General features: G+C 40.3%; 1 protein-coding gene across 1 annotated transcript; it reads left to right on the top strand.

The window, feature by feature from the left end:
- The first annotated feature begins 1593 nt into the window (after window positions 1–1593).
- LOC149419153 (uncharacterized) lies at window positions 1594–24102 on the top strand. Its single transcript, XM_089637936.1, has 7 exons — window positions 1594–1737; window positions 13932–14322; window positions 15202–15426; window positions 17118–17313; window positions 21435–21524; window positions 22184–22330; window positions 23861–24102. Exons 1-7 carry the CDS (start codon window positions 1594–1596, stop codon window positions 23994–23996), a joined length of 1329 nt encoding a protein of 442 aa, XP_089494062.1. The 3' UTR covers window positions 23997–24102.
- Window positions 24103–24809: the final 707 nt, after the last annotated feature.

Here is a 24809-nt window from a genome sequence, read left to right as displayed (position 1 = left end):
AATTTACTAGAGAAAATCGGTAAAGAAGTTCACTTCGAAAATTAAGTATCTGAAAGTATCTGAGGTGTCAGATACTAGTAAAAATGTATCTAGATACAGATACAATTATAGAAATATAGCTAGATACAGTTAAAGTTCACAAAAATAACAATAACAACACTGGTTAGATGCAAGGTTATACAAATACCGTTTTGGACAACACACATTTTTTTAGAAGGTAATGTGGTGGGAACATGCGGGAATACGCAACTTCCCATCGCTTACTTAAACACATTTTCAACATTCTTATCTATTGAATTTGACTGTGCTGCCAATGGTAGAGGCCATGGCCGGAAATATGATTCCCAGGGCCTCGACACTGCAAAATAGAAGGTGTGAAGCATACTACCCTGTGACCTTCAGGAAATAATCAGATATTTTTTTGTTGAAAATATTATTTTATATTTTTTACTGCCTACCAAACCAATAATTACTGTTTTTGTAGGGTTCTGTTATTTTTATTTATAGTAAAACATTGTGGCTTGTTTTCAGATTCTGAAACAAGTGAAGGCAGCCCTTCAATCCACCAGCCCACCTAAATGTGTGCTACGTTATTACGTCTCGGCAACCGGAGAAGCGAGCCACAACCACAGCAGAGACGCGGCCAAGATGTCTTAACAAATTCATCCTGACCTGGTACAGGAGATCAACAGGCTTGTTGAAGCTGAAGTTTCCTCAGTACGAGATGTGTCTCTATTGTTGGAGCAATTTATTAAACATCAATTTCAGGATGGGGCAGAACCTGATTGGCTCAATTCAGGGTTTATCTGTCATGTTTTTAAAGGGGTTTGTTCCCTCAATGTTTATATTTCCTTTGTGTGGTGTAATGTATTATTTTCCATTAATAAAATAATATCAAATATGTATCAATGAATTGCCTAAATTCCTTCATTGCTCACTTATCCTTCAACATTCTATATGGCATCCAAATTTTCACATAGTCTCCAAATTATGTTAGTTTATTTTCCCATAGGTGCACTGTTTTGTAATGTAAAAAGATTAGATACTTTGAGTATATATAGGCCTAGTACGAATCTGTACAGAAGTTGAACATAGGGCCTACCACAAGTCTTCTATTGTCCAAAAGTTAATTATATTTGCAGGAATTGGAATGTGGTTGCCATACCAAACAGTCTTCATTAAGTCTTTGGAATCGACTTTATGATATTGGCCCTATAGTAATGTAATCTAATCAAATGAAAGCAATGTGCAAGAATCGTATGAAACAATTAGCTCTCGGCTGCTCGGCAATATTCGGAAATGCTCGGCCGTGACGTCACTAAAAAAATCTGAGCGGAGAACCAATTTCAAATAAAGCGCCGAAACACTTCACTTCGGTTATGCTCGGATATGTTGGCCACGCCCCCTGTCGACTAGTCGCTGTGCATATAGCGACTCCCAACCTCTCACTGTCAAGTTGACAGTGTCGGTATTTATGGTGTCGGTTTATTTATGCAACCAACTGTCAGCTGTCAGCTGTCCCTGTCATTATAACGTTGGATATTTGTTTTGGTTCCTATTGATGGAATAAATTATCAACTGTTTTCACATGAGATGGATATGGAAATAAACATAGAAGCCGCGTGCCGCGTCTGCTTGAAGAGCTGTGCAGTCAGCGATATATTCTTAACACAGAAGTTCCACGGAGCGAAACAAACTCCTTACTACGAAATGATGACCACAATGTTTTCGTTATCGGTTCGTCAGTTTATTACTAGTTAAATATACACGAAGTCAGGGTAAATATTTACCTAACCGCCGCACTTTTAATGTGCACAGATTATGGAAATTACATTTAGTTTCAACTTAATTACTACGAGAAACAACAATTTACATTGGGATAGGTGGCAAAAGATGCATTAAAATTACATTTTTATTAAAAAGTTCAAAATTTCCCTAATAAAATGATTCCTTTACCACTACTTTGGATTTTAGTATGGATTGACGTTTGTGAAAGTTTCGTTTCATTCTAAATATGAGCAAATTACTAAAATAACCCAAACTAAGGACCTGTTTAGTTAAAAATTAACCCAAACTAAGATCTTAAATAGTTGTTTCTTGTAGTTATTCTTGAAACGAAGCGTAATTTCTATAATCTGTATTTAGGTAAATAATTACTATGTTTACGTTCGGGGGAATGGAAAATACTACATATAAAATAAAATTATGTCAAATGAAAATTTGCTTTTGCATTTAGAATAATTTCTGTCCATATTCTATAAAATATGGGTATGTTGACTTGTGATATTTAGTATTTATATTATTAATTGTATTAATATAAAAGAAATACCAAAATATCATTGTATGGACAGAAATTATTGTAAAACATTAATATCGTCGCATTAATTCGTAGACTGCGTAACTCCAAATTTTTCGAAAATTCGTTTTTAATGCCATCTGGTGTTAAAATTAGACCCGCATCGACTAGTAAAACTCAAAATTTAAAAAAAAATTAACCTTTTAGATAAACACAAATTAGAAAACTGCGTAAAATTATGGTGCCATTTTTACTCGCGAATACTTCGTAACTCCTTAATTCAGTATTGGCCGGTGAGCCGTGCACGCTTGTTGTGTTTTTAACTGAGGAAATTTATTTACAGTGTAATAGTTTTACCGTGAAATTAACTGAGATAAGTTGATTAATCAATTTTGAACATTTTATAACCTTAATTTTAACTGTAAAGTCACGAATAGTGTTTTGTATCTGTAGTCTAAACTGACGTCTTCTGCACTGTGTGACGCTCTGCCATAGCTCTCTTGTTTTATGTGCCTCTGCGGTTTCGTAAATACCTAATAGGTCCTTGTTCTGTGATTATCTCTTCTTCAAGGTCACCATCTTTTTGCAAGTGGATCTCCTCCTGATGCATATCCGGATCCGGTTCTTCACTGTCCTCTTCAAACAAACCCAAAATATTTACGGTGGAACGTGCGGCAATTCCATCTCGTCTCTCCTCAGACACAGTCCGTTCTCTGTCAGGCATCTTCCGCGGGTCAAGCACATGTCTTGGTATGCCATCTACTTCGATTTTGTCGACTGAAGTAAGTCCTGTCACCCTTCCATGCACGATGTGCATCTCCCATCTACTGGCTTAACCGCAAGAAGATCGCCCACTTAGAGCTCAGTCAATACTTCCTCTTCTATATTCACTTGCGCAGAAGGGTGTCTCCACGAGTGTGAAGTGTGAACTTGTTATAACTCTACTTAAGGGAAGTTAATAATTAATATTATTCAGGTAAAAGATAAGGAGGAACGAGTACAAAAAAAAGAAGTTACTTAAGTTCGAACACGATTAAAATTTATTTAAAAAAAATGTATAAAGAAGGGTTAGTCTTAATCTAGCTTAATGATAGTTTTAAATTGTAATTCTTAAAATTAATTGTCCTTTTTCTTAATCCTAAATTATTGTTCATTCAATGTCTTAAAAGTTGGGTCACGTTACGAGATAAATATGCAAAAATTGTTCAGGCACTTCCCTTTACGATGATTCTGGAACCGCGTACTCCACGTTCTCACTTATCACTGATACACAAAAAGCGGCAACTTGGGCTGGTTCCGAAGGGCGGAATCAGTTCAGCTTGGGCCACGGCTCCGAAGGGCGGAGTCGGCAGGCAGCGACTTCTGAGAGGGCAGCTTCCTGGGCGGAAGTCTGGCGACCACTCTGGCTTCCTGGGCGGAAGTTCGCGGGTTTACGGGAGAAGCCTCAGTGACCGCTCCAAGGGGGAGGGCAAGAGGTTTCTCGGCGGACGCGAGATGGTGACTCCTGAGAGGCGAGAGCGTGACTGGCAGAGCTGAATCAGTTGTATCCACCCGCGCGATCCGGCGACTGTGGCACGCCTGTGGTGCCGTGCTGGAACTATCGTGGTTCCGCTTTACACCACTTCGGTGCGTCTTCTCGAGTCCGTGGCGCTGGCATCGCCATTCTCACCGCTAGATTGCGCTGTCTGGCTGATTCCGATTAACTAACGGTTCAAAATCTTAATTTATATTTAAGTATCTTAACATTATGCATGCATACACATAATTAATATCTGGTTGCAATTAAATTTCTAATCTAAGTTGACAATTACTCTTACATCTAGATTTATACTTAATGTTCAATATTTTAAAATTACGTTTTTAAATATGACCTTCAAACAATTACAATTTAGCCCAGCCTTGGGCGAAGGTTTGTTTTATTGCCGGGTCGCTGGCTTAACGTTCCCATTTCAGAATTACTACTTAATGAGGGTCTAGAGATAAATCTGCCGACTAATGGGTGTATTGCTTGAGTTGGCTTTCTAAATTTTTATTGCGATTTCCGGCAAGGCTCTTTACTAAATACTTAAGGTCTAATAATATCCGACTGCCGCCTCCGTCTGCGTGTAAAATCACAGTCACAGATGCAGGCGCACGTGTTTGCTTTGGCCTTTCTGTGAATTCAAGTCACATGGATACCTAGGGACATATCAATCGCCCCCGGTTTGTTTGACTTGAATTCACAGGGAGATTATAACTAACTTATTAGCTATCATTAACTTTACTATTGCTACGATATTAACCTAACAACCTAAATTTACATTATTATGATATTGATATTGGCATAAGTTATATAAAAAACTAGGTATCGCTTGGCGTCTGTCCTTCTGGCCTGGGTGCTGGACGCAGTTGGTCCGCGTGTACCTTACATGGTTTCCCTCTGCGTTCGATCCAGTAGATATTGCCTCGGCCTGTAGGTATTAGAATTTTATGAGGTCCACTCCACGTGGGGGCAAAACCCGCGTGGAATCCCGCTGCCAGGTCTGATTGAGGGTGTTCCCTCATAAAGACCTTTTGACCCGTCTCGTAGTTAGATCTCTCTTCAACCGGCGGGGCATAGCCCTCACTGTAATTTCGTTGGGAGTCCCTGATTGCTTGGTCTTGTTCTGCGCGCTGGCGTGCGGTACTTGCCGGGTTCGTAAATTCATCAGACGTGTGCACCATCCACTCGCCGGGTCGGGGGAGGTCGTAACCTAGAAGAGCTTGGCTAGGTGTTATCCCTGTGGCGGCGTTCTGGCGGCCACGCAGGGCCCCGAGGAGCGTGGGTATATGGGTATCCCATTGCGCGTGAGCCTGTCCTTGAAGGTAGATTCGTAATCCTTTTTTTATTTCTTGATTGCGCCGTTCCGTAACGTTTGCTCGGGCGTGGTATATGGCTGTAGTCCAATGCAGGCATTGCCAACGCTCGATGGCTTGGCTCCACAAGGCGTTTCTGAACTGGGGACCGTTGTCGGTGAGCAAGGCTCGAGGGTAACCGAATCGGTTGAAAACCTCTGTCTCTAACAGCGTTACTAACTGCGGGGCTTTACTCGAACGAATCGGGAAGGCTTCAACCCATCTAGTGAAGAGATCCGTAACCACTAAGATGAATCGTTTCCCTCTGGCGGTCGTGGGATATGGTCCCATCAAGTCGATGGCCACGAGTTCGAACGGATTTGAAGCTTGGGTACTGCCAAAAGGAGCTGCGGGGCGTCTTGGCCGGGCTCGTGTAGTTAAGCACACCATGCATGCTTGAACATGTTTTTCTACATCAGTGCGCATGTTAGGCCAGAAATAGTGGGCTTGAGCCGCCCTAAGGGTCTCCTTTGCTCCCGGGTGTCCGGCCACAGAACTATTATGGTAGGCGGTGATAACTTTGCTAATCATACTGGTTGGTACTACCAACTGGGGCTCGTTGTGGTTCCTTCTTCTCCAGAGGTAATCGCCCATTCGCTCGTAACTTCGCATGTAGCGACGATCTTGTGCACTGGGAGCATGTCGTGCGCTAATTTGGCGTAGCCGCCTAAGTTTCTGTTGAGTTTCTGGGTCCGTTCTCTGTCGTTCTCTGTCGTTCTCTGATTTCTTCTGTTAAGGCTAAGTTGATCGGCGTGTCATTGCTCTCCCGGTCCTGGCCTTCCACCTCCTGGAGTGGGGAGTCGCTCTCCTGAGCGACTTCCACGTGCATCACCTGAGCACCTGATTCTTCAGTGCCGCAGTCGCGCGTGGGGTACATCATTCGGTCCAATTCCTCTATGTCGGGATTTAGGTACGTATCGCTGGGCTGGCGAGATAAGGCATCGGGTAATTCATTATTCCTCCCTGGGCAATGTTCCAGCGTGAAGTCGAACTCCTGAAGAAGCAACGCCCAGCGCATCAGTTTGGCTCGTTGGTCCTTAGCGTTATGCAGCCACGTTAGAGCCTGGTTATCAGTCCGAAGTCTGAAGTGTCTACCTTCGATATATGGCCTATATCGCTTGATCGCCCATACGGCTGCCAACGCTTCTTGTTCGTTGGAATGTAGACGTTGTTCGGCTTCAGTAAACTTTGCACTAGCGTAGGAAATAACGTCTCTCCCTCCATCTGGGCGGGAATGGTACATCACAGCCGATATTCCAAACTTACTCGCATCCGTTTGAATAATAAATTCTCGGCTAAAATCCGGTCGAGCCAGCGTGAGCGGGCCACTAAGCGCTTCTTGGATCCTCTTCATGGCATCCTGGGCGGCTTGGGTCCAACGGAAGTTCCTACGTGTGTTGAGCAGGTCTGTCATTGGGGATGCTAGCTCCGAAAATCGAGGGACGTACTCCCGCAGCCAGTTGCATAATCCTAAAAATCCTCTTAGCTCTTTTCGTGTCCGGGGAGGCGTGGCGGTAGCTATCGCTTGCTCATGAATAGGTTGTGGTTGGTTACCCCTGGCGCTGACCGTATGGCCTAAATAATCGATTTTTTCAGCGATTAGGTTGCATTTTTTTGGGGCACAACGGAGCCCAAAGTGTTGGAGTCGTTCGAAGACCAGCCTCAGGTGGTACAGGTGACTTTGTAAGTCGGGAGAGAATATCACTACATCGTCTATATAAACCATGCAAAATTCTCTAAGGTAGCCGGCAAGTACCTCTTGACTCATTTGACGTTGAAACGTTCCTGGGGCGCCCTTGAGCCCGAAAGGCATAACTCTAAATTGGTAACATGCACCATCAGGGGTAGCAAACGCAGTCAGGTGCTTCGATTCTGGGTCCATCGGCACCTGCCAATAACCCTTCGTTAAATCTAAGGTGGTGAACACCTTGGCTGTCCCGAGATCCTTTAGTGTTTCGTGGATAATAGGTAGTGGTGATATTTCTCCTTCGGTAACTTCGTTCAAACGACGATAATCAATGCAAAATCGGAATCCATCCCGTCCCTTCCGGGGAGCCATCACGACGGGGAAGCAATATGGCGATCTACTGGCTTCTATCACTCCATCCGCCAGCATTCCTTCTAGCTGATCGTATAACGCTTTCTTCTTTGCATCGGACAATCGGTGCGGGGCAATGCGAATTGGTTTTTTATCCTTTAGGTGAATGACGTGTGGTTGCAGAGGCGCTGGCCCTGCATATGGCCGGAAAAGCTCTTCGAATTCAGTCAATAAATTGGTAACTGCCCGTTTCTGGGCGTCGGGGAGGTTAGGTATCTCCGGCAGTTCAGCATTCCCTTGACTGGTTGGCTGGCGTCGTGGGATTAGGTGCGTACTCAGCCGTTCGCCACGGCCAAAGTGCAAACATCCCCTGTAGAAGTCCACCACGGCTCTCTGAGCGGTAAGCCAAGCGTTTCCTAAGATTAGGGCTTCCCGTAATCCGTCTATAACCAAGAAATTATCTTCGAGCTCCCTTTCCTGTATGGTCCAGTGCAGCGTTGTCTTCGCTAAAATAGCCATTGACGCGGATGCGTGGGCCAAGTTTATTGTGTTAAGCGAGGATTTCTCGCAATTATCGACTGAAACTAGTTCGGCCCTAACGAGGTTATGGGAGGCTGCCGAATCGATGAGTGCTTCGAAATCTCGCCCTTGAATCTTAACTCGAATACGAGGCATGAGGGTAACACTTTCGGCTGTGGCTGTGTTGCACGTTGGATATGTGGAATGAATTTCCATCTTGGGCATATTTGATACTATGACCGCTTGGTTAGGTATATCCGGGCTGTACGTACTTATTAGCGGCGGCACGTGGTTAAACTCATGTTGCGTAATATTCGTCAGAAGTGCGTGTTGGGTGTTTTCTTGCAATATATCGGGTGCTCCGTCTAACGTAGTAGAGACTGAGTACATATCCTGGCCACTTGGCCCGGCCAGTGGCTCTTGAGGTGTGAAATTAAATTGCGCAATAGTAGTGGCATTATCCGGTGTAATGGGCGCGCGCGTGTGAGGTGGGGGTTCCCTGACTGGAACGTAGGCAAAGGAACATTGAGGGGACTCTTGAGTGGTTTGTGGTCCAGTTCGCCCTTCTCGTGGGGTATGCTGGTAAAATTCTGGGGGCCCTAGGCGCGACGTTGTCCGACCTGTTCGGCGCCCGGGCTCTGCCAGTTTCCCGCCCTGTGGGACGGACGTTCTGGGCAATCGCTATTCCAATGTCTCCCTGGACAATATTGACACCAGGGGTCTCGCGGTTCTCTCCTCTCGCGGTCGTTACCGCGTCTATTTCCCCTTTCCTGAGGTTGGGGTGGCGGCGTACGGAATAGTGGCTCCTTTGGAAAATCTATGAGGTTAACACGCGAGGTAAGAGTCTCCATCGTGTAAGCCCCGAAGATAAGGCCCGCCTCCAGCAGTTCCCTGTAGCGGGGCGTCATCAGCCCTATTAGCTCTGGGCACAACTCGTCCATGCCCGCTTGTCCAAAAACGCGTTCGTAAACGGCTCGCTTCCGTCGTAAGAAGCATACGCCACTCTCGTTGCTCCGTTGTTGATCCCCATACAACGTGACAATAAGCGATGTTCTGGCTCCATCTACGCCGTAGCGCCTGCGTAGCTGGGCTGTAAAATCTTCCCAACTCCACCGTCCGCGTGAATGTGGCAGCCACCATTTTTGCGCTTCCCCTTGCAACCTGTTAACTGCCTTCTCGACCTTCGTTGCAGGTGAGCAGCTTGTACAATTAAAATACTCCTCGCACGCGGAAATAAATACTTCCGGATCTTCTTCCGCTAGACCTCCAAATCGGTCTTCAAGAAGTCTCGGTTGGCACGTGGTCTGACCCTTGTTCTCCATTCTTGGGGGAGGCTGTGGGAGAGTTTCTACCGCTCCTGCCGCCTGACTAACTTCTGCTGTGGCCGCTCGCGTAGTCCGGGTGCTAGCTGACGCCATTGTTCAAAATATTCTAAATTGTCTAAAATTAAAATCTATTCCTAAATTTTAAAAATATATATACCTAATTTAATTTTCAAAAATCTATACCGAAATTAATAAAAAAAATCAATACCTAAATTAATTAAAACTACACCTAAATTAATAAAAAAAAGCAATACCTAAATTAAAACAAATCTGTACCTAAACTATTACTAAGATTTTTGGGCGCCAAATACTCTTTTGATATGGGAAGTATTAAACCCGGATGTACATATTATAGAGACGAAAAAAATACTGTAAAACATAAATCAAAATTGCCACTTAAAATTAAACAAAATTATAAATAACCTGAAAATCTTATCCTAGATTCTAACGAGGCTGTGGGCGAATAAATTATTTTACAAATTATGAAAATCGTTCCTCCTTTTGAATTAATTGCTCTAATCTCAGGGTCGGGAATCGGAAGTATGCACTTATACTTCTACCAGCCTAAAAGCCGGTAAGCCCCACGTTCAGGGCCGCCAATTGTTATAACTCTACTTAAGGGAAGTTAATAATTAATATTATTCAGGTAAAAGATAAGGAGGAACGAGTACAAAAAAAAGAAGTTACTTAAGTTCGAACACGATTAAAATTTATTTAAAAAAAATGTATAAAGAAGGGTTAGTCTTAATCTAGCTTAATGATAGTTTTAAATTGTAATTCTTAAAATTAATTGTCCTTTTTCTTAATCCTAAATTATTGTTCATTCAATGTCTTAAAAGTTGGGTCACGTTACGAGATAAATATGCAAAAATTGTTCAGGCACTTCCCTTTACGATGATTCTGGAACCGCGTACTCCACGTTCGCACTTATCACTGATACACAAAAAGCGGCAACTTGGGCTGGTTCCGAAGGGCGGAATCAGTTCAGCTTGGGCCACGGCTCCGAAGGGCGGAGTCGGCAGGCAGCGACTTCTGAGAGGGCAGCTTCCTGGGCGGAAGTCTGGCGACCACTCTGGCTTCCTGGGCGGAAGTTCGCGGGTTTACGGGAGAAGCCTCAGTGACCGCTCCAAGGGGGAGGGCAAGAGGTTTCTCGGCGGACGCGAGATGGTGACTCCTGAGAGGCGAGAGCGTGACTGGCAGAGCTGAATCAGTTGTATCCACCCGCGCGATCCGGCGACTGTGGCACGCCTGTGGTGCCGTGCTGGAACTATCGTGGTTCCGCTTTACACCACTTCGGTGCGTCTTCTCGAGTCCGTGGCGCTGGCATCGCCATTCTCACCGCTAGATTGCGCTGTCTGGCTGATTCCGATTAACTAACGGTTCAAAATCTTAATTTATATTTAAGTATCTTAACATTATGCATGCATACACATAATTAATATCTGGTTGCAATTAAATTTCTAATCTAAGTTGACAATTACTCTTACATCTAGATTTATACTTAATGTTCAATATTTTAAAATTACGTTTTTAAATATGACCTTCAAACAATTACAATTTAGCCCAGCCTTGGGCGAAGGTTTGTTTTATTGCCGGGTCGCTGGCTTAACGTTCCCATTTCAGAATTACTACTTAATGAGGGTCTAGAGATAAATCTGCCGACTAATGGGTGTATTGCTTGAGTTGGCTTTCTAAATTTTTATTGCGATTTCCGGCAAGGCTCTTTACTAAATACTTAAGGTCTAATAATATCCGACTGCCGCCTCCGTCTGCGTGTAAAATCACAGTCACAGATGCAGGCGCACGTGTTTGCTTTGGCCTTTCTGTGAATTCAAGTCACATGGATACCTAGGGACATATCAAACTATACTAGACAGCGCAATACCTCGATCATCCTGACTTTTTGCAGCCAAAGATTGTACCGAAACACTGCCTGCAGGGGATCGCTTCCACTTCTGGCTGCAGTTCTCTTTATTGTTTGATGATGTCGTTCAACTATACCGTTTCCAGCTGGTCGGTATGCCGCGCAAAATCTTTGACGAACATTCCATCTCTTACACTTATCTGTAACACTGTAGGAACAAAATGCAGTACTATTGTCCATGAGAACTACTTTGGGCGGGCCTCTTTCCCGAAACACTTCTTCCAAATGTCTGATAATCGAAGCTGCATTATCTGACTCGATTTCCCGCCACACGGCAAATCTACTTGGACCGCAATCGATAAATGTGAGTAAACATTTCCTACCGAAATGAGTAACATCAACTGCCAAGCGACTCCAGGTTGTCACAACATTAAGATACCCGCTTCATGGGATGATGGTGGAGGGTCAATTGTCCTGCATTGTACGCAGGAACGCACGCATCTATCGACGTCCCTTCTTCTCGCCTCGGGATCGACCAGCTGGACAAGATGAAGCGTTCACTTTACTCCAAAGTGATGCTGAGCATAAAGAGTTTCTACGCTTAAAGCACATGTTTGTTCACCAGTTCCACTTTCAAGTCTCTCCCACCTATCTTCACACTCTGAGGAGTCTCTTTCACAACGTTTCCTGTCATGGCTACTCTTTGCCCGGGTCTTGCAAACCCTAGTAAGTACATCAGTTTTATTTCTACAGGACAACAAGGGTGATCGACAATGTCAGATCAAATTCTTCTACAATCTCCTTCATCAACTCCAAGCGTCACTTAACGATCATCTCTGACACGACCAGAGGCGGCTCGTGACAGAATTTGCCAGCAGTGCATTTCACAAATAATGGTAACATGTAAAATAGGAAAATAAAGTGATTTAAAGGGAACTACATACCCAGTACAAATAATTAATTTGTAGAGAAAATCCATTCGTCGCTCTTTCATTTGAGAAAATTCTTCAATTAGGTACAAGATTATTAAAGTCTGGTATAGACGAGATCAAACTTTTTTCGATGATCATCATTGATAAAGCATTGAGACGATCTTGGGACATAGTATTCCTCAGAAATGTTTTTACACGTTTCAACGTAGAAAAACACCTTTCGCACTCGACAGTTGTCATCGGAATAGTACAAATTATGTTTAACAGTTTCACTATTTCACTAAAACACTCCACCAAGTTACACTTGTAAAATAATTGTAAACTTGATATTGCTCAGTCAGCATTCGCAAAATCATCTCTAGTTTGTTGGGATTAAATGAACTTCGGTTACTTTTGATAAAATCAATGTTAACCGCAATGTTTTCATTAGCACTCATTTTTAAAAAGCTTTTTGCAGAGCAAAACTCGTAAAAACCGTTAAAACGTCGCGTCAATCGCCAATAATGAATACTGTCAAGTTTGCAGATATGTAGATCGCGCCGGTAACGCTAGAATATTATAACATTGTTAATTAGTTCGAAATCTGTCAATCCTAACTACTGCATTCCAAACGTTTTACGCATGTTTAAGGTTTTTGATATATATCAGGATGTTTCGGCGCATGCGCCGATAATGCACCGACCAGCTTCTATCTCCACTGCTCTAACACATCAACAGCCGTTATGGGTCTCTAACTGTCTCGCTCATTTCACGGTTCCGACCTCTAGAGACAGTGCCTATAGAAGGTACATGGCATGTCTCGGGCAAAGCCGAAAATGCACGGGTTGATATATTACACTGTTTTTCGCATGCGCGGGAGTCTAGTACAAACTTTGATTGGTAAGAATATTATAATGATCTGGCGTGAATTCTTCGTGAGTGGATATACGAATTTACATTTCTAACGTATATCGATATTTGGCAGTGCAGTGCACAAATGCACTAAGGCAGGGACCGCCTCTGGACACGACTACTCCCGGTTAGTGTAGATCTCACCCAGCACAAAACCGTCGCCGAATCTGTAATGATCTCCAGAATTTGAAGATTTCACTTGAGAGTCAGATTTAATCCCTTAAGGAAGGAAAAGTACCAGCATTTACAAGACTTAAAACAGACATTAGAAAAGGATTACCACTCCTTTAACCTTCCGCATCATTAAAATCATTAAAATGCATCTAAATTGACTGCCTCGACATACACATACATTGTTGTGTTTTATTTTGTAAATGTAAAATTCCTATCTCCCAAATTTTCCGCTAGGTTGTTCATAAAACTGTTCGCAGAAAAGTATGTATCTTTTGTAAAATGCGTATCTCCATTCTCGGTTTTTACGTAAACTTCCTAACTCCGATTTGAAATAGAAAGCCTTAACTTACAAAAGTTTAATGATTGAAAATAAATTTCCAAATATATTATATGTTCGAAACATAAATAAAAAGAATAAGCCGTCTTTCATTTTTTTTCACTACGAGGTTTTTTGTGCCTCCTGTAAAATTTTACATTTGGGAGTTACGCATTCTACGAATTAATGCGACGATATGGAGGTCTTCCTATACAAAAGATAATTTTCATTTCACCTAATTGTAATTTTAAATGTAATATTTTCAATTCCCCATATGTAAATAGTTGGCTTCTATAATAACTAAATTAAACCATAGTGTCATTTTAAAATAATCTTTACCCTTTTTTTATTAGTTTGTTTTTGTTTCCGAAGCTATTATCAAACTGTTCCACTACCACCAGTGGCGGCTCGTGACTTTTGGGTATACTAATATTGTGTAATAAGTGCTAATATTGAAAAACTGGCATTATTGATGTTGTTGTAGCCGAAAACGTTTTTTTTTTTCTTCCATAATTCGGTTTTTTCTATGAAGGTTTTCAGGAAATAATATACAGTGCAGCACACTGCCAACCATTGAATTGAATTTTCGGAAAAAAAATCGTTTTAGAGTAAACAACATCAATGATGTTGAATTTTTCAGACTTGGCACACTCAAAAGTCACTATCCTGCCACTATCAACCACTCTATTGTTATATTTTTAGGTCGTTGCAGGCGACGGATTGCCTTCAAAGATTTGCCAGAAGTGTTCCTCGAAGTTGACATCCGCATACAAACTGAAGATTCTAGCTGAACATTCGTACCAGCAGCTTTCGGCTTACTTCGCTAAGGTCCGAATAAAGGACTTGAGTTTGGAAAAAGAGGATGTGAAAGATGAATTGAAGACGGAGGTAAAAATCAAAGATGAGATGGTAGACAGTCTGCTAGAGAGCTGCCTGTTGAAGGTGAAAAATGAAGAAGAGGAGTGGGGTGAGGGTTTGGAGCCGGGGGCCGGAGATTCGGACTATTACGATGAAGACGACAACCTGCCGCTGGTGTTCACCCGAAACGTCAGTATACACGTGCCACCTAAAGCCACCAAAAGAAAGTACAAAGGTTAATTCATTTCATTTGAGTTATGCATAGCCTATCTAGGTACTGTAATTTCACACAACTATGGTCAAAAATCACTCCATCCGTTTATGTTTCTTTATATTATGTAGCTTCTAAAATATATCCATGAGAGGAATTGCTGCGTGGCCTTTTTCATGCAAAACTTAAATTTGGATTTGAGTCCAAAATACTTAACCTAATTAAAATATTATTTTTTTACTCAAAAAGTATAGCAAATATCTAGTACGGGTATGAACTACTTTGTTTATTTGTGTTTTCAACTATAAAATGTGGGCCATTACAGAATTAAATTTTTTAATGATTTTAGAGGCAACTTTGGCAATTTTTCGTGAGTTAACCCTTCCAGCATTTTAGGGTCATATACGACCGGGCGTCCATATTTTATCAAAGTATTTTTATCTTTTTTTCTATCATGCTGAAATACGTCATTTTGTTGACGTTAGAAAGAGAAATAAGATTATAAAAGGGACGCTAAGCAGGTTCGAGTATATAGAGCGAATGAACGAAAAAGCAGTGTAAGGAGAATATATAACGCAAATGTTAGTGCTAGAAGAAGTCAGGGACGCTTGAGGAAGACATGCCATGATCAAGTGAACCAAATACTTGAATCCATGGCCATGTTAAGACTCAGAGTAACAGAAGAGTACGTATGAGACGATGTACGAATGTAAATGAGACAAGGAGTTTGTGCCAAGACCGAGTTGTTTGGCGGTCCATCCTCTCTGCCTACACTTTGGAGAAAAGGCGTGACGGTCTGTTAGTTAGTTAGTCAACGCAATAGGTACAAATTATCCAAATAATAAATTATAAAATGGTCCTCCATCAATTTGTATTGAATATAGTTGTGTGTGTCTTAAACAGTGGACAGGAGGAAGTGCAGGGAGAAGAAGTCGCCGGCGGGCATCTGCGAGGTATGCGGCAAGAGCGTGCGGGACCTTATGCAGCACCGGCGCTCGCACGACCCCAATCGACCGCGCTTGCCGTGCTCCATTTGCCCGCGCACCTTCCTCACGCACTCTGCGCTCTCCGCGCACCGTGCTGGCAATCATCTCGGCAAACTGTACTACTGCGCCATATGTGATAAAAGTTAGTTCCACCCGCATCACACATTATTAACTAACTTGTTCAAACATACTCTCTTACATATACTTCTTGAGTCTTTGCCTTATCGCTGAGGATTGTGACCATTTCTATTGCCTGGATTAACCCTACTCTTCCACTCCTCACGGCCCTGCGCTGCAAAGACAACCACGTTCCAGCCATCTGCTAGCTTGATGCTAATCATAATTTAATCAAAGCTGGAACGGGCCGAGAATGGGCGATTAACTCACCGACGGTGTGCCGACGCTAAATTGTCGCCATCCGTCAGCTGATTCTATTTTCATTATAACTTGTTTTTGCAAAATGATGTTATTGTAAATTGTACCGTCTTAATGTGTCCATATATAGTATATTATTGTAGTGTTTGGTGTTTGCGCTCGGGTAGCTTCGGGTTCTACCGAAGATAACCGAACGCTACTACAGGCCTTGTATGACATCGTCGGCTGGCGCGAAGTCATTCTCTCGCTAGACGGCCTTTAGGCTACTTGTTACTTGTATTGTCAGTATATTATATTACGATTAAAACAACCTCCGTATATCAGAATCTACGACTTTTAATAGAGATATTACCAGATCCCTATCTTCGATAGAATACTGGAGATTAAGGGCCCAGTATTCTATAACCTGTAAACATCAATACGTTACAATTATTATATAAAAATAGTATATTATTATAATCTACCATAAATAGTTTCCCCAGAATCGCTCAGAGAAATGATTTTTTTTATTGTAACTATTGTGAAGGTTAAGGATGTTGTTGAAATAAAAATATACAATCTTTTTATAATAGGTTTATTCTGTTTAAGTGGATATACCAGCCGTGAATAAATTTTAAACCACAAAATTATTTCACAACAAAAACAGTAAAAATTATTTAAGTGATCGCAGTGCGAAATGATTATAAAGTTATCTTGAATAGCGCATTAAATTTGTAAGAAGGAGACTGATGGTGACGCGTTGTGTTGCTGCCTTTTATATAATCGCTCGTTACGCCGAAGTTTCAAGCAGTCGCCCAGGTACTTCCAGGAACAGTGTGGTGCTTTCTAGTACCGTCCGACTTAACCAGTGAGTTCCCGAATCCGGCCGAGGTACTAAGGCACCTTAGCGCTTGGTACTATGTTCTACAGTAGTACCTGGCATCGTCCGGCTCGAGTAGTGGCAGCGGCATATTTTGAATACTATACAACCGTGCCACTACATACCTATCGGCGACGGCGACACACAAGAGGTTAAAAGAGACCATTCTATGTTCATCAATTACAGTGGAGTTTGAAACATCTTCAGAAAAAACGCGAGCGCCAAGAACTTTAATTAATAGCTATTGTACAAAACTATTGCTGTCCCCCCTGAATACTAAGCAAAAGGGACAAATTCCATTTCCAAATTCATCAATTTTCAAGTTCTGTGTAAGTTCGCAGTTTATACTAAAAAACAGATCAAATATATGTACTGCAAGCCTGTAAAACCGAACCAAAGATTATTATTTAATGAACAGGCAGAATTTTGCTTATGCGCTCAAATCTGATTTCACAATAAGTTTAACAGTAATTTAGTTGTTTTTTTTTTAATTTAACATACCCACGTTCGGGGATAGCCGCCGATGAATCATAAATGCAACAACCGCGTAGATAAGGTTAACGTGAAACACTATATAAAGTTGTGTTGTGTTGTTTTAGGTTACAAGCGCGGCTGGGAGCACCGGCAGCGCCACACGGAGCGGCCGCGGCCCCACGCCTGCGCCGAATGCCACCGACGCTTCCCCACCGCCGCGCAGCTCTCCCTGCACACCGCCACGCACTCCGCTGAGAGGGCCTTCCCCTGCAGCCAGTGCGGGAAGTGCTTCCAGACCAAGTCTTGCCAAGACATGCACAGGTATATTGTATTTAATTTTTATTTAAAGCGGAGACGATTTACGGATAGTTCCCGTGAGCATTCGTGGACTTAACCTCATTCCGTTAACAGTAACCTGGTTCTTTTGATAAAGTTCACCAGGGTTATCATTGAATATAAATTTAGCTATGTCTCCTGGTTCCACAATGTGTCTTCCCAGATATTGAGCCTAGTTCCCATCAGGCGCGACATTGGCACATAGGTGAATTGGAGTCTCTTCATCCTCTTCACATTTTCTGCATCTATTCGTCGCCCTAGTTCTTAATTGTCCAAGCGACCAATTAGCAAATTGCTGAATTTCCATTTTAAAACCAAAAATAGAGCACCGAAAACGATCATTTATCACTTTACTAAAAATTACTTAAACTAATGTGACCTTTACCTTTACGAAACTAGCTTCATCTTAAACACCTATTACAATGATTAATTGAAATGAAGAAAGAAAACCTCCTCCTTAAGAGCGTTGTTTTCGCGGACGAAATTTCGACTCCCGCAAAAATAATTATTGTCCTGTGTCCCTCTCTAACGGAGCGTGCAGCGGGGAACGGAGAGGGAGTACCTGGCTTTTAGTACGGCTGACGTTGCAAGCGATCAAAAAAAGTTAGATAATATGAGATTAAATAAAAAAGAAATTAAGTTCAATGCTTGAATATTTGCACGAAGTCGGTGAAATGTCCCTTTCGTTTAGTTCATTCCATTATCAGACACAGACATACAAGGGCTTCCGACCTATTCTTTAATAGTATTGGTATATGCGCATGTACACGTTAGGCACTGACAATATCACCACTGCCGTCTCTATTACATGGCAGTGATATCACGCATTGAAGGCCAGTAAAAGAGAAATGCTTTTTTTCTTTTGTGCGTGAATATATTTGCATCAAAACGGGGAATCACCCTTTTGTTTAGTTCATTTAAATTAGCAGATACGTGTATTATTGTAGGAGATACGGAAATTGTACACGTGCATTGTACATGTGGCGACAGACGAAATTATAATAATAGTAATAATAGGTGTATAAGTTTATAAATTAGATAAGTACATAGAATTAACAGCCGTAAATAATATATGAACAGTAAGTAATATAATTGTAGAGAATAGAAATATACACTTACTTAAAATTTGTGTAAGTGCACCGGTAAAGGCCTTACCGTTACTGTTGACATAATATTTTATTTTTTAATTTTTACATTACCTTTGAAATTTTATTGTGAATCACATTTTTTTTTATTTTATCTGGAAGAAAGTTATAAAGTCGTGTCGCTGTGTATATAATTCCGAACACGCACTGACTTTATCACTGGGATTTTGGTCGAGATTATTTTTAAGTGTTGTCTAAGAAGAATATTATGTGAACAACAAAATTAAGTAATACAACTATAAATAAAAATAACCATAAAAATAGCAGCACAATAACAGCAAGAATAATAGCAACAAGCATATTTTATTAAAAATGTTCAATGAATCGGTATAATTATTTCCGTCCATTCTAGGCAGTGAGGAATACATTTATGGTAGTTAGTCCCAGATTTTTTATACTGAAAAAATCCTATTTTATAATCTACACAATACATGTGCACAAGGTGAAAAATAAAAAAAGTCGGACAGGTAGTAGTTGTATAGTAAGAACAGACTCCAATATAAATAAGCAAATAAATAATTACATAAATAAAATTTAATTAAAAATTTAATTTCATAAAATTTGTCAGTCAACCACAAAATTTTCCAAATTTTCTAACTAAAGGCATTACTTATATGTTATATAATGTCGGGTGATACGTCTGACATTTTCTGCGACGATATTTCGGGTTCAATCACATCGGTACTAAAAGAAAAAAAATCAGGCATCAAACCGTGAAAACAAAAGACCGCATATTATACTGTCAAGGTATGATCAATATGTGTAGTGATTTTACTTACAAATTCGACAAAATAATACAAGCAATTATAGGCAAAAATGGAGGACGGTTTTTATTCTTAAATTTAATCACTTTTAATTAAAGATCGTCGGTGTAATATTGAATTGTACCAATGTGTAAAAACACTGTCATCAAAACTAAAAGCTGAACGGCAATAAAATGAAACTCTCACTACAACCAAAAGATGGTATCTTGATGTTATTGTGTATATTCTCGAGAGTTTGTTCTTGTGAAAATAAAATTATTTCGTAATTGTAAAAAGCATTCACTTTGTGGCTCATCATAATTTATAATAAAAACACATAAATTTGTTTTTATTATAAAATTATTTGCTTACCGTTTGCTCAAAATCCCACAATTCACATCGATGTTAGCATCGAAAAAATCCTTGTTGGCAAATTTAGCCTGACAATCTTTAACATCATTTACGGAACTGAAAACAACAAAAAAACATTACATTTTTACCGTAAAAAATAAATACTTATAATAAATATTGATTTAAATATTGCATTTAATTTTCACCTGTTCCGAGTTCTTTCTGTCTTTTTGACATTGCACTTCCTCTTTTTCCGGTGCATACTGGGTGGCTTACCACGTATCCACTTTCGACCTAAAACACAAATAACATTTTATAAAAATCAATAACGTAAGTACCCTAATTCATAACCTAATTATCATTGTTAAAAATGCTCAAATAATGATTACTTACCCATGTTGAATGAAATAAATTATTTGGGGATGCTTCGGTCAAAAACTGTGGAGTTTAAAAATAATATTATTCGTAAACAAAGTAACAAATTCGTCAATTATATGTCCGCGCGGGCCGACTGCGAATGTCACATATACATACACTAGCAATAATAATAAAAAATGACTCTAAGGACGATTGACGTAGGTATGTATGCATGTATTTGTTAGGCGGGCGATCTCACCCGAGCCCCTGCCCCCCGGCCCGTGCTTCACCTACTCTAGCCAGCCCGACTCAAGAAAGTGCGAATGAGACAATAACAAAAAAGCTAGTTAAATATACGTTGAATTTGTGGCCACCAAATTCGGCTTTTGAAGCAAATAAAACTTTTTTCAGTGAAGATTCAAATTTTATTGTATAGTTCATTATATGCCTGAGACGGGATATGTGAGATTTTTTCAAAAAATATCTTCCATTTGGTCACAAAAAATTGCCAAAGATGCCTCGTAAAATCATGTAAAATCGTCATCTTCTGGGGCCTATATTCTATAATTTAAGGCAAAAATCGAAAATCTGATCCATATGCGTACTTTATATATACCATGTCTTTTAACTAAAAAAAAAAAAAAACAGTTTACTCTAGTATTTTAGCCGTAAATCCAAATTAAAATTTTGTATGAAACAGGCACCGCAGCCGTTCCTCTTAACGAAAAAGAACTACATATGGCAACGCATTGGTTTTCTACTCCTAACAGCTGCATGTGACTCCTAAGGTGGCACTAGTATCTCTAATCTCTAAATACATAGTATTAAATAAAGTCGCTCTCCGCATCTGTCTGTTTGTGCTCTTAGTTCTTCTAAAATACGCAACGGATTTTGATAGGGTTTTCACTATCATTTAGAGAATTTCTTCCGGAAGGTTTGTATGTACAATAATACATGCATATTATTTTTATAGAAAGTATAGAAAAGTCGATTTTTTTAATCAAATTGTAAAAAATATATTTACGGGCACTTACATTGCTGACGCTGACTAAACCTTATAAGATACATCAAAATAATGTAATATGGAATTGTATATCTTGAAAAGGCCTACAGAAAAGCCTGCGATGATATATGTCTCCCAAGGATAATCCCCCAGCAACGTCGGGTACACGTCGGCTAGTATTGTATACAATACTCTTGTCCACATCTGATTCTTGCAAATTAAAATATTTGCTTGAAACTAGAAGACCGGTAAGTGGCAAACTCGTCGGGTTTCCACCATGTGTGCCATGGGTTTAGTTATAGTCCTACGTCATTGCCCAAGCAACATCTTCCGCTTGCAATTATGGTACATAGTAGGAGTTTTTCAAACATAGTCAAATTATTCGTAACCCGTTTGTCTTTCTTTTTTCAAAATTGTTTGGCCTGAATTGCCAGGTCCTTCTATTCCTACCACTTCTTTGGTTTCCCCAATGTAACCTGTGTCACTCACACCTCTGTCTGTTTGCAGGAGAAGGGTGCACGAACGAGAGAAGAAAAATATCTGTCAGTATTGCTCCAAAGGTTTCTTCTCCAGCCATCATCTCAAAGTGCATTTAAGGTACCTAAGCACACTAAATTACACCCTAGCTCTTCTAGTGTAGGAGATAAAAACAATACAAAGTTTAGTAAATGTTTCCATCATAGCCAAATTTGACAAATGTTTTCATCATTTCCAGAAATCACACAAAATTTAATGTGTACATTATGTACACGTTTCCATCATTGCCAGATTCACTCAAAGTTTAATATGTACATATTTCCATCAGTACCAAAACTTAAGAAAAGTTTAATTAATAATGTGTGCATATGTGAAAATTCACACAAAGTATCGTTTGCAGAACAATTACTAAATTAGTAAATGATTACTAAAAACAATTATTTGAAAAAAGTGAACAAAACTTATATTGCATTCTCACCCTATATATTCTACGAGTCTCTATGGTCAATTTATGGAATGAAAGTTGAAGTCCATTCATCTTTGGAAGAAGATCTAGAAAGCTTATTCTCACTGATCTATTTCATAATTTCTATGAAATAGATCAATGAATAGATCAGGTGAGATCCCAGCTTTAGTTATTTAGAATTATTTGTAATGAACTTACACACAAAGGTAACAATTTAATACACATGACTCCATCATTCGCAGAACTCACACAGAGTGTTGTTTGCAAAACTAATAAAAAGTTGAATAAATGTTTCCATCATTGCACATAACAGAAGTCACACCAAAGAGAAGAAGTACGAGTGCAAGGAGTGCGGCAAGAGCTTTGCCACACCATCCAGCCTGCACACGCATGCCATGCGACACGCCGGCATCAAGAAGGCCAACTGCTCCGTGTGTCACAAGGACTTCATCAACCAGGGGTATTATTACTTTTTACCGCTTCCCGATCCTATTACTTTACAATAATCTTTTTATTATGTCATTATTTATTTATTTAAAGCGGAGATGGTATATGGATAGTTCCCATGAGCACCAGGCCAGCAGTGCATTTCACTTTTACAATGTACCTAGTATCTAATACAGGTGTAGCAAATTAAATAAGGGGGTCATTCATTTACTCCACGAAGTTACATTTTTAAAATAAGTGAATAAATAATACTGCTCAATCAGAATTCGCAGAATTATCTCGATAGTAAAGGGTACGCTGAAATTCATTGCTGAAAATCTTGCAGTTATAGTAAAATAATTTAAATTCACCGCTCACAAATGCCAATCAGTGAATGTTGTAGCACTAACGTTGTAAATTAGTATTCCTAAACTAATTCCTTCCAGATGCATTGGATTACACATGATCAAAGTGATACAAACTTCAGTTGCCTTTAAGGCGCTTCGCACATGTGTCGATAGTGTACGGGATGTGTTATATATCTGCATTGCTCCAACACGTAATCTGTCATTATGAATGTAATTTGTCTTGCTCATGTCGCTGTTTCGGTGGACCGAGATGTCTCAATACCACTTAATGCTGCCCCGTGTAGTATGTTAAAATAAAGCTTTGTGCACAAAGCACAACTCGTTTGCGCTTGAGTCTTGTACTTGTCAAAAAGTGACATGGCGGGAATTATGTCTGGAACGTACTTTCCTATATCAAAAACTGGGGCATAGATGTCATTAAAGACTGAAGACAAACAGTGTAATGCACAAATGCACATACCAAGAAACCGCCTCTGGTACCGAATTCTTGAAGAATAGTCCTGGATTCCATCACCATTCCAGAATCGCATCGGTTACTTTACAGTGCCATTAAGAGCAGCCAGGCTTTTAGAACACATGCTTACGTTCTTCGTTCCTATACCCGATACATACTTTCTACTTTGCACAGGCTAAGATGGCTTGAAATACAGTGTAGTGTGTTCCTAGAGGTATACTGAGTTTACTCTTGGATCCCTGCAGACAGACCCCAGTCCCCGTTCCTTTCTCTATCTTGGACAAGTCTGTAAACCAGATTAGTTTCTGTTTGGAGGTTGGATCTGGTACCTTGTTCCATTTTATGTCATTTATGTAATCGCTAGGCGAATATCACGCACATTTGCGTGATCGCCTGGAAAATGTATAAATATTGAAATACTATTTGACATTCATGACATATTATTTGACACAAAAGACAACTGTTTATCTGAATTATATGACAGAAATGAAATTTAAAACATTGTAAAATGGAGTATTATGTTTTGCTAAATCTTTCCATAAAGCACACATTATTTACTTAACTTAGCCTTTGCTCAATTTATTTGGAGAAATAGTCTGAATAAAACTAATAACTGTGTTGTTCTTTCAGGGCGCTCGCTAAATCTTTCCATAAAGCACACATTATTTACTTAACTTAGCCTTTGCTCAATTTATTTGGAGAAATAGTCTGAATAAAACTAATAACTGTGTTGTTCTTTCAGGGCGCTCACCGTACACATGGTGTCGCACACCAAGCAGAAGGTGCACCCCTGCAAGTACTGTGGGGTCATGTTCGGCCGCACAGACCACCGCAACAGGCACCAGAAGACCGCACACCAGACTGACCCAAAGCTGTAGTTGTTGCTCCAGTGCCGACCACCTCCGGTATATAACATTTAGGTTTGGGCGTAGGATTACCATCAAATCGATAATCAGGGCCATTTTAAATTTTTGACATTTGAACAATTCCCGTTAAATGGCGATTCTCGGCCCAGTACAGATTTTGATCAGCTTAACAGTAATGTTGTTATACTTGTCAGCTATTCACAGTTTGAACAAAAGCATAAGCGGTGAGAGAATTAACATTTAACGAGGATCATTCAATCATCAATTTGATGGATATCAAATATTGAGTTTGTCACCCCTATGTCCTATTTGATGTCAGGGGACAAGTTATTTAAAAGCAGAATCATTTTTCCGAGTGACATTACCAAGTTAGGTTAGTTCTGCATCTCGGAACAACAAAAGTCCTGTGCCTGCGAGCTGTTGTGAAGTTGTCAGTAAGATAAAACTCAAATTTTGTATAATATCAGGAATACCGATATGACCGTTCAGAAGATTATGTGTTGTTATCAGCAAAGCAGTTTTCTTTCTATCAGCGAGGCTATTTATACCCAGCATACCGGACAAAAAGACTTATGGATATCAGGGATAATACCTGAAGTCTCTAAGATATAAATATCTCAGAAACTTCTTTTGTACTTTGTCTACCATTAGAATGTAAGTAAAATCCATTGGACCCCATATTATTGAGCCACTTTCCAAAATGCTGCATACTAAACTATAGTACAACGAAGCACACAAATCGCGGCCGAGCTGCAAAAATGACTGGATTTGGTTAGTACAAATCCCAGCACTCTCAAAGCTTTGCTGCATATAGTTTCTATTTGA

This window comes from Hesperophylax consimilis, chromosome 12 (genome assembly GCF_061612785.1).
Source record: "Hesperophylax consimilis isolate HC1 chromosome 12, BYU_Hcon_1.0, whole genome shotgun sequence".
Lineage (NCBI taxonomy): Eukaryota > Metazoa > Arthropoda > Insecta > Trichoptera > Limnephilidae > Hesperophylax > Hesperophylax consimilis.
This window is presented reverse-complemented; position numbering and strand designations above follow the sequence as displayed.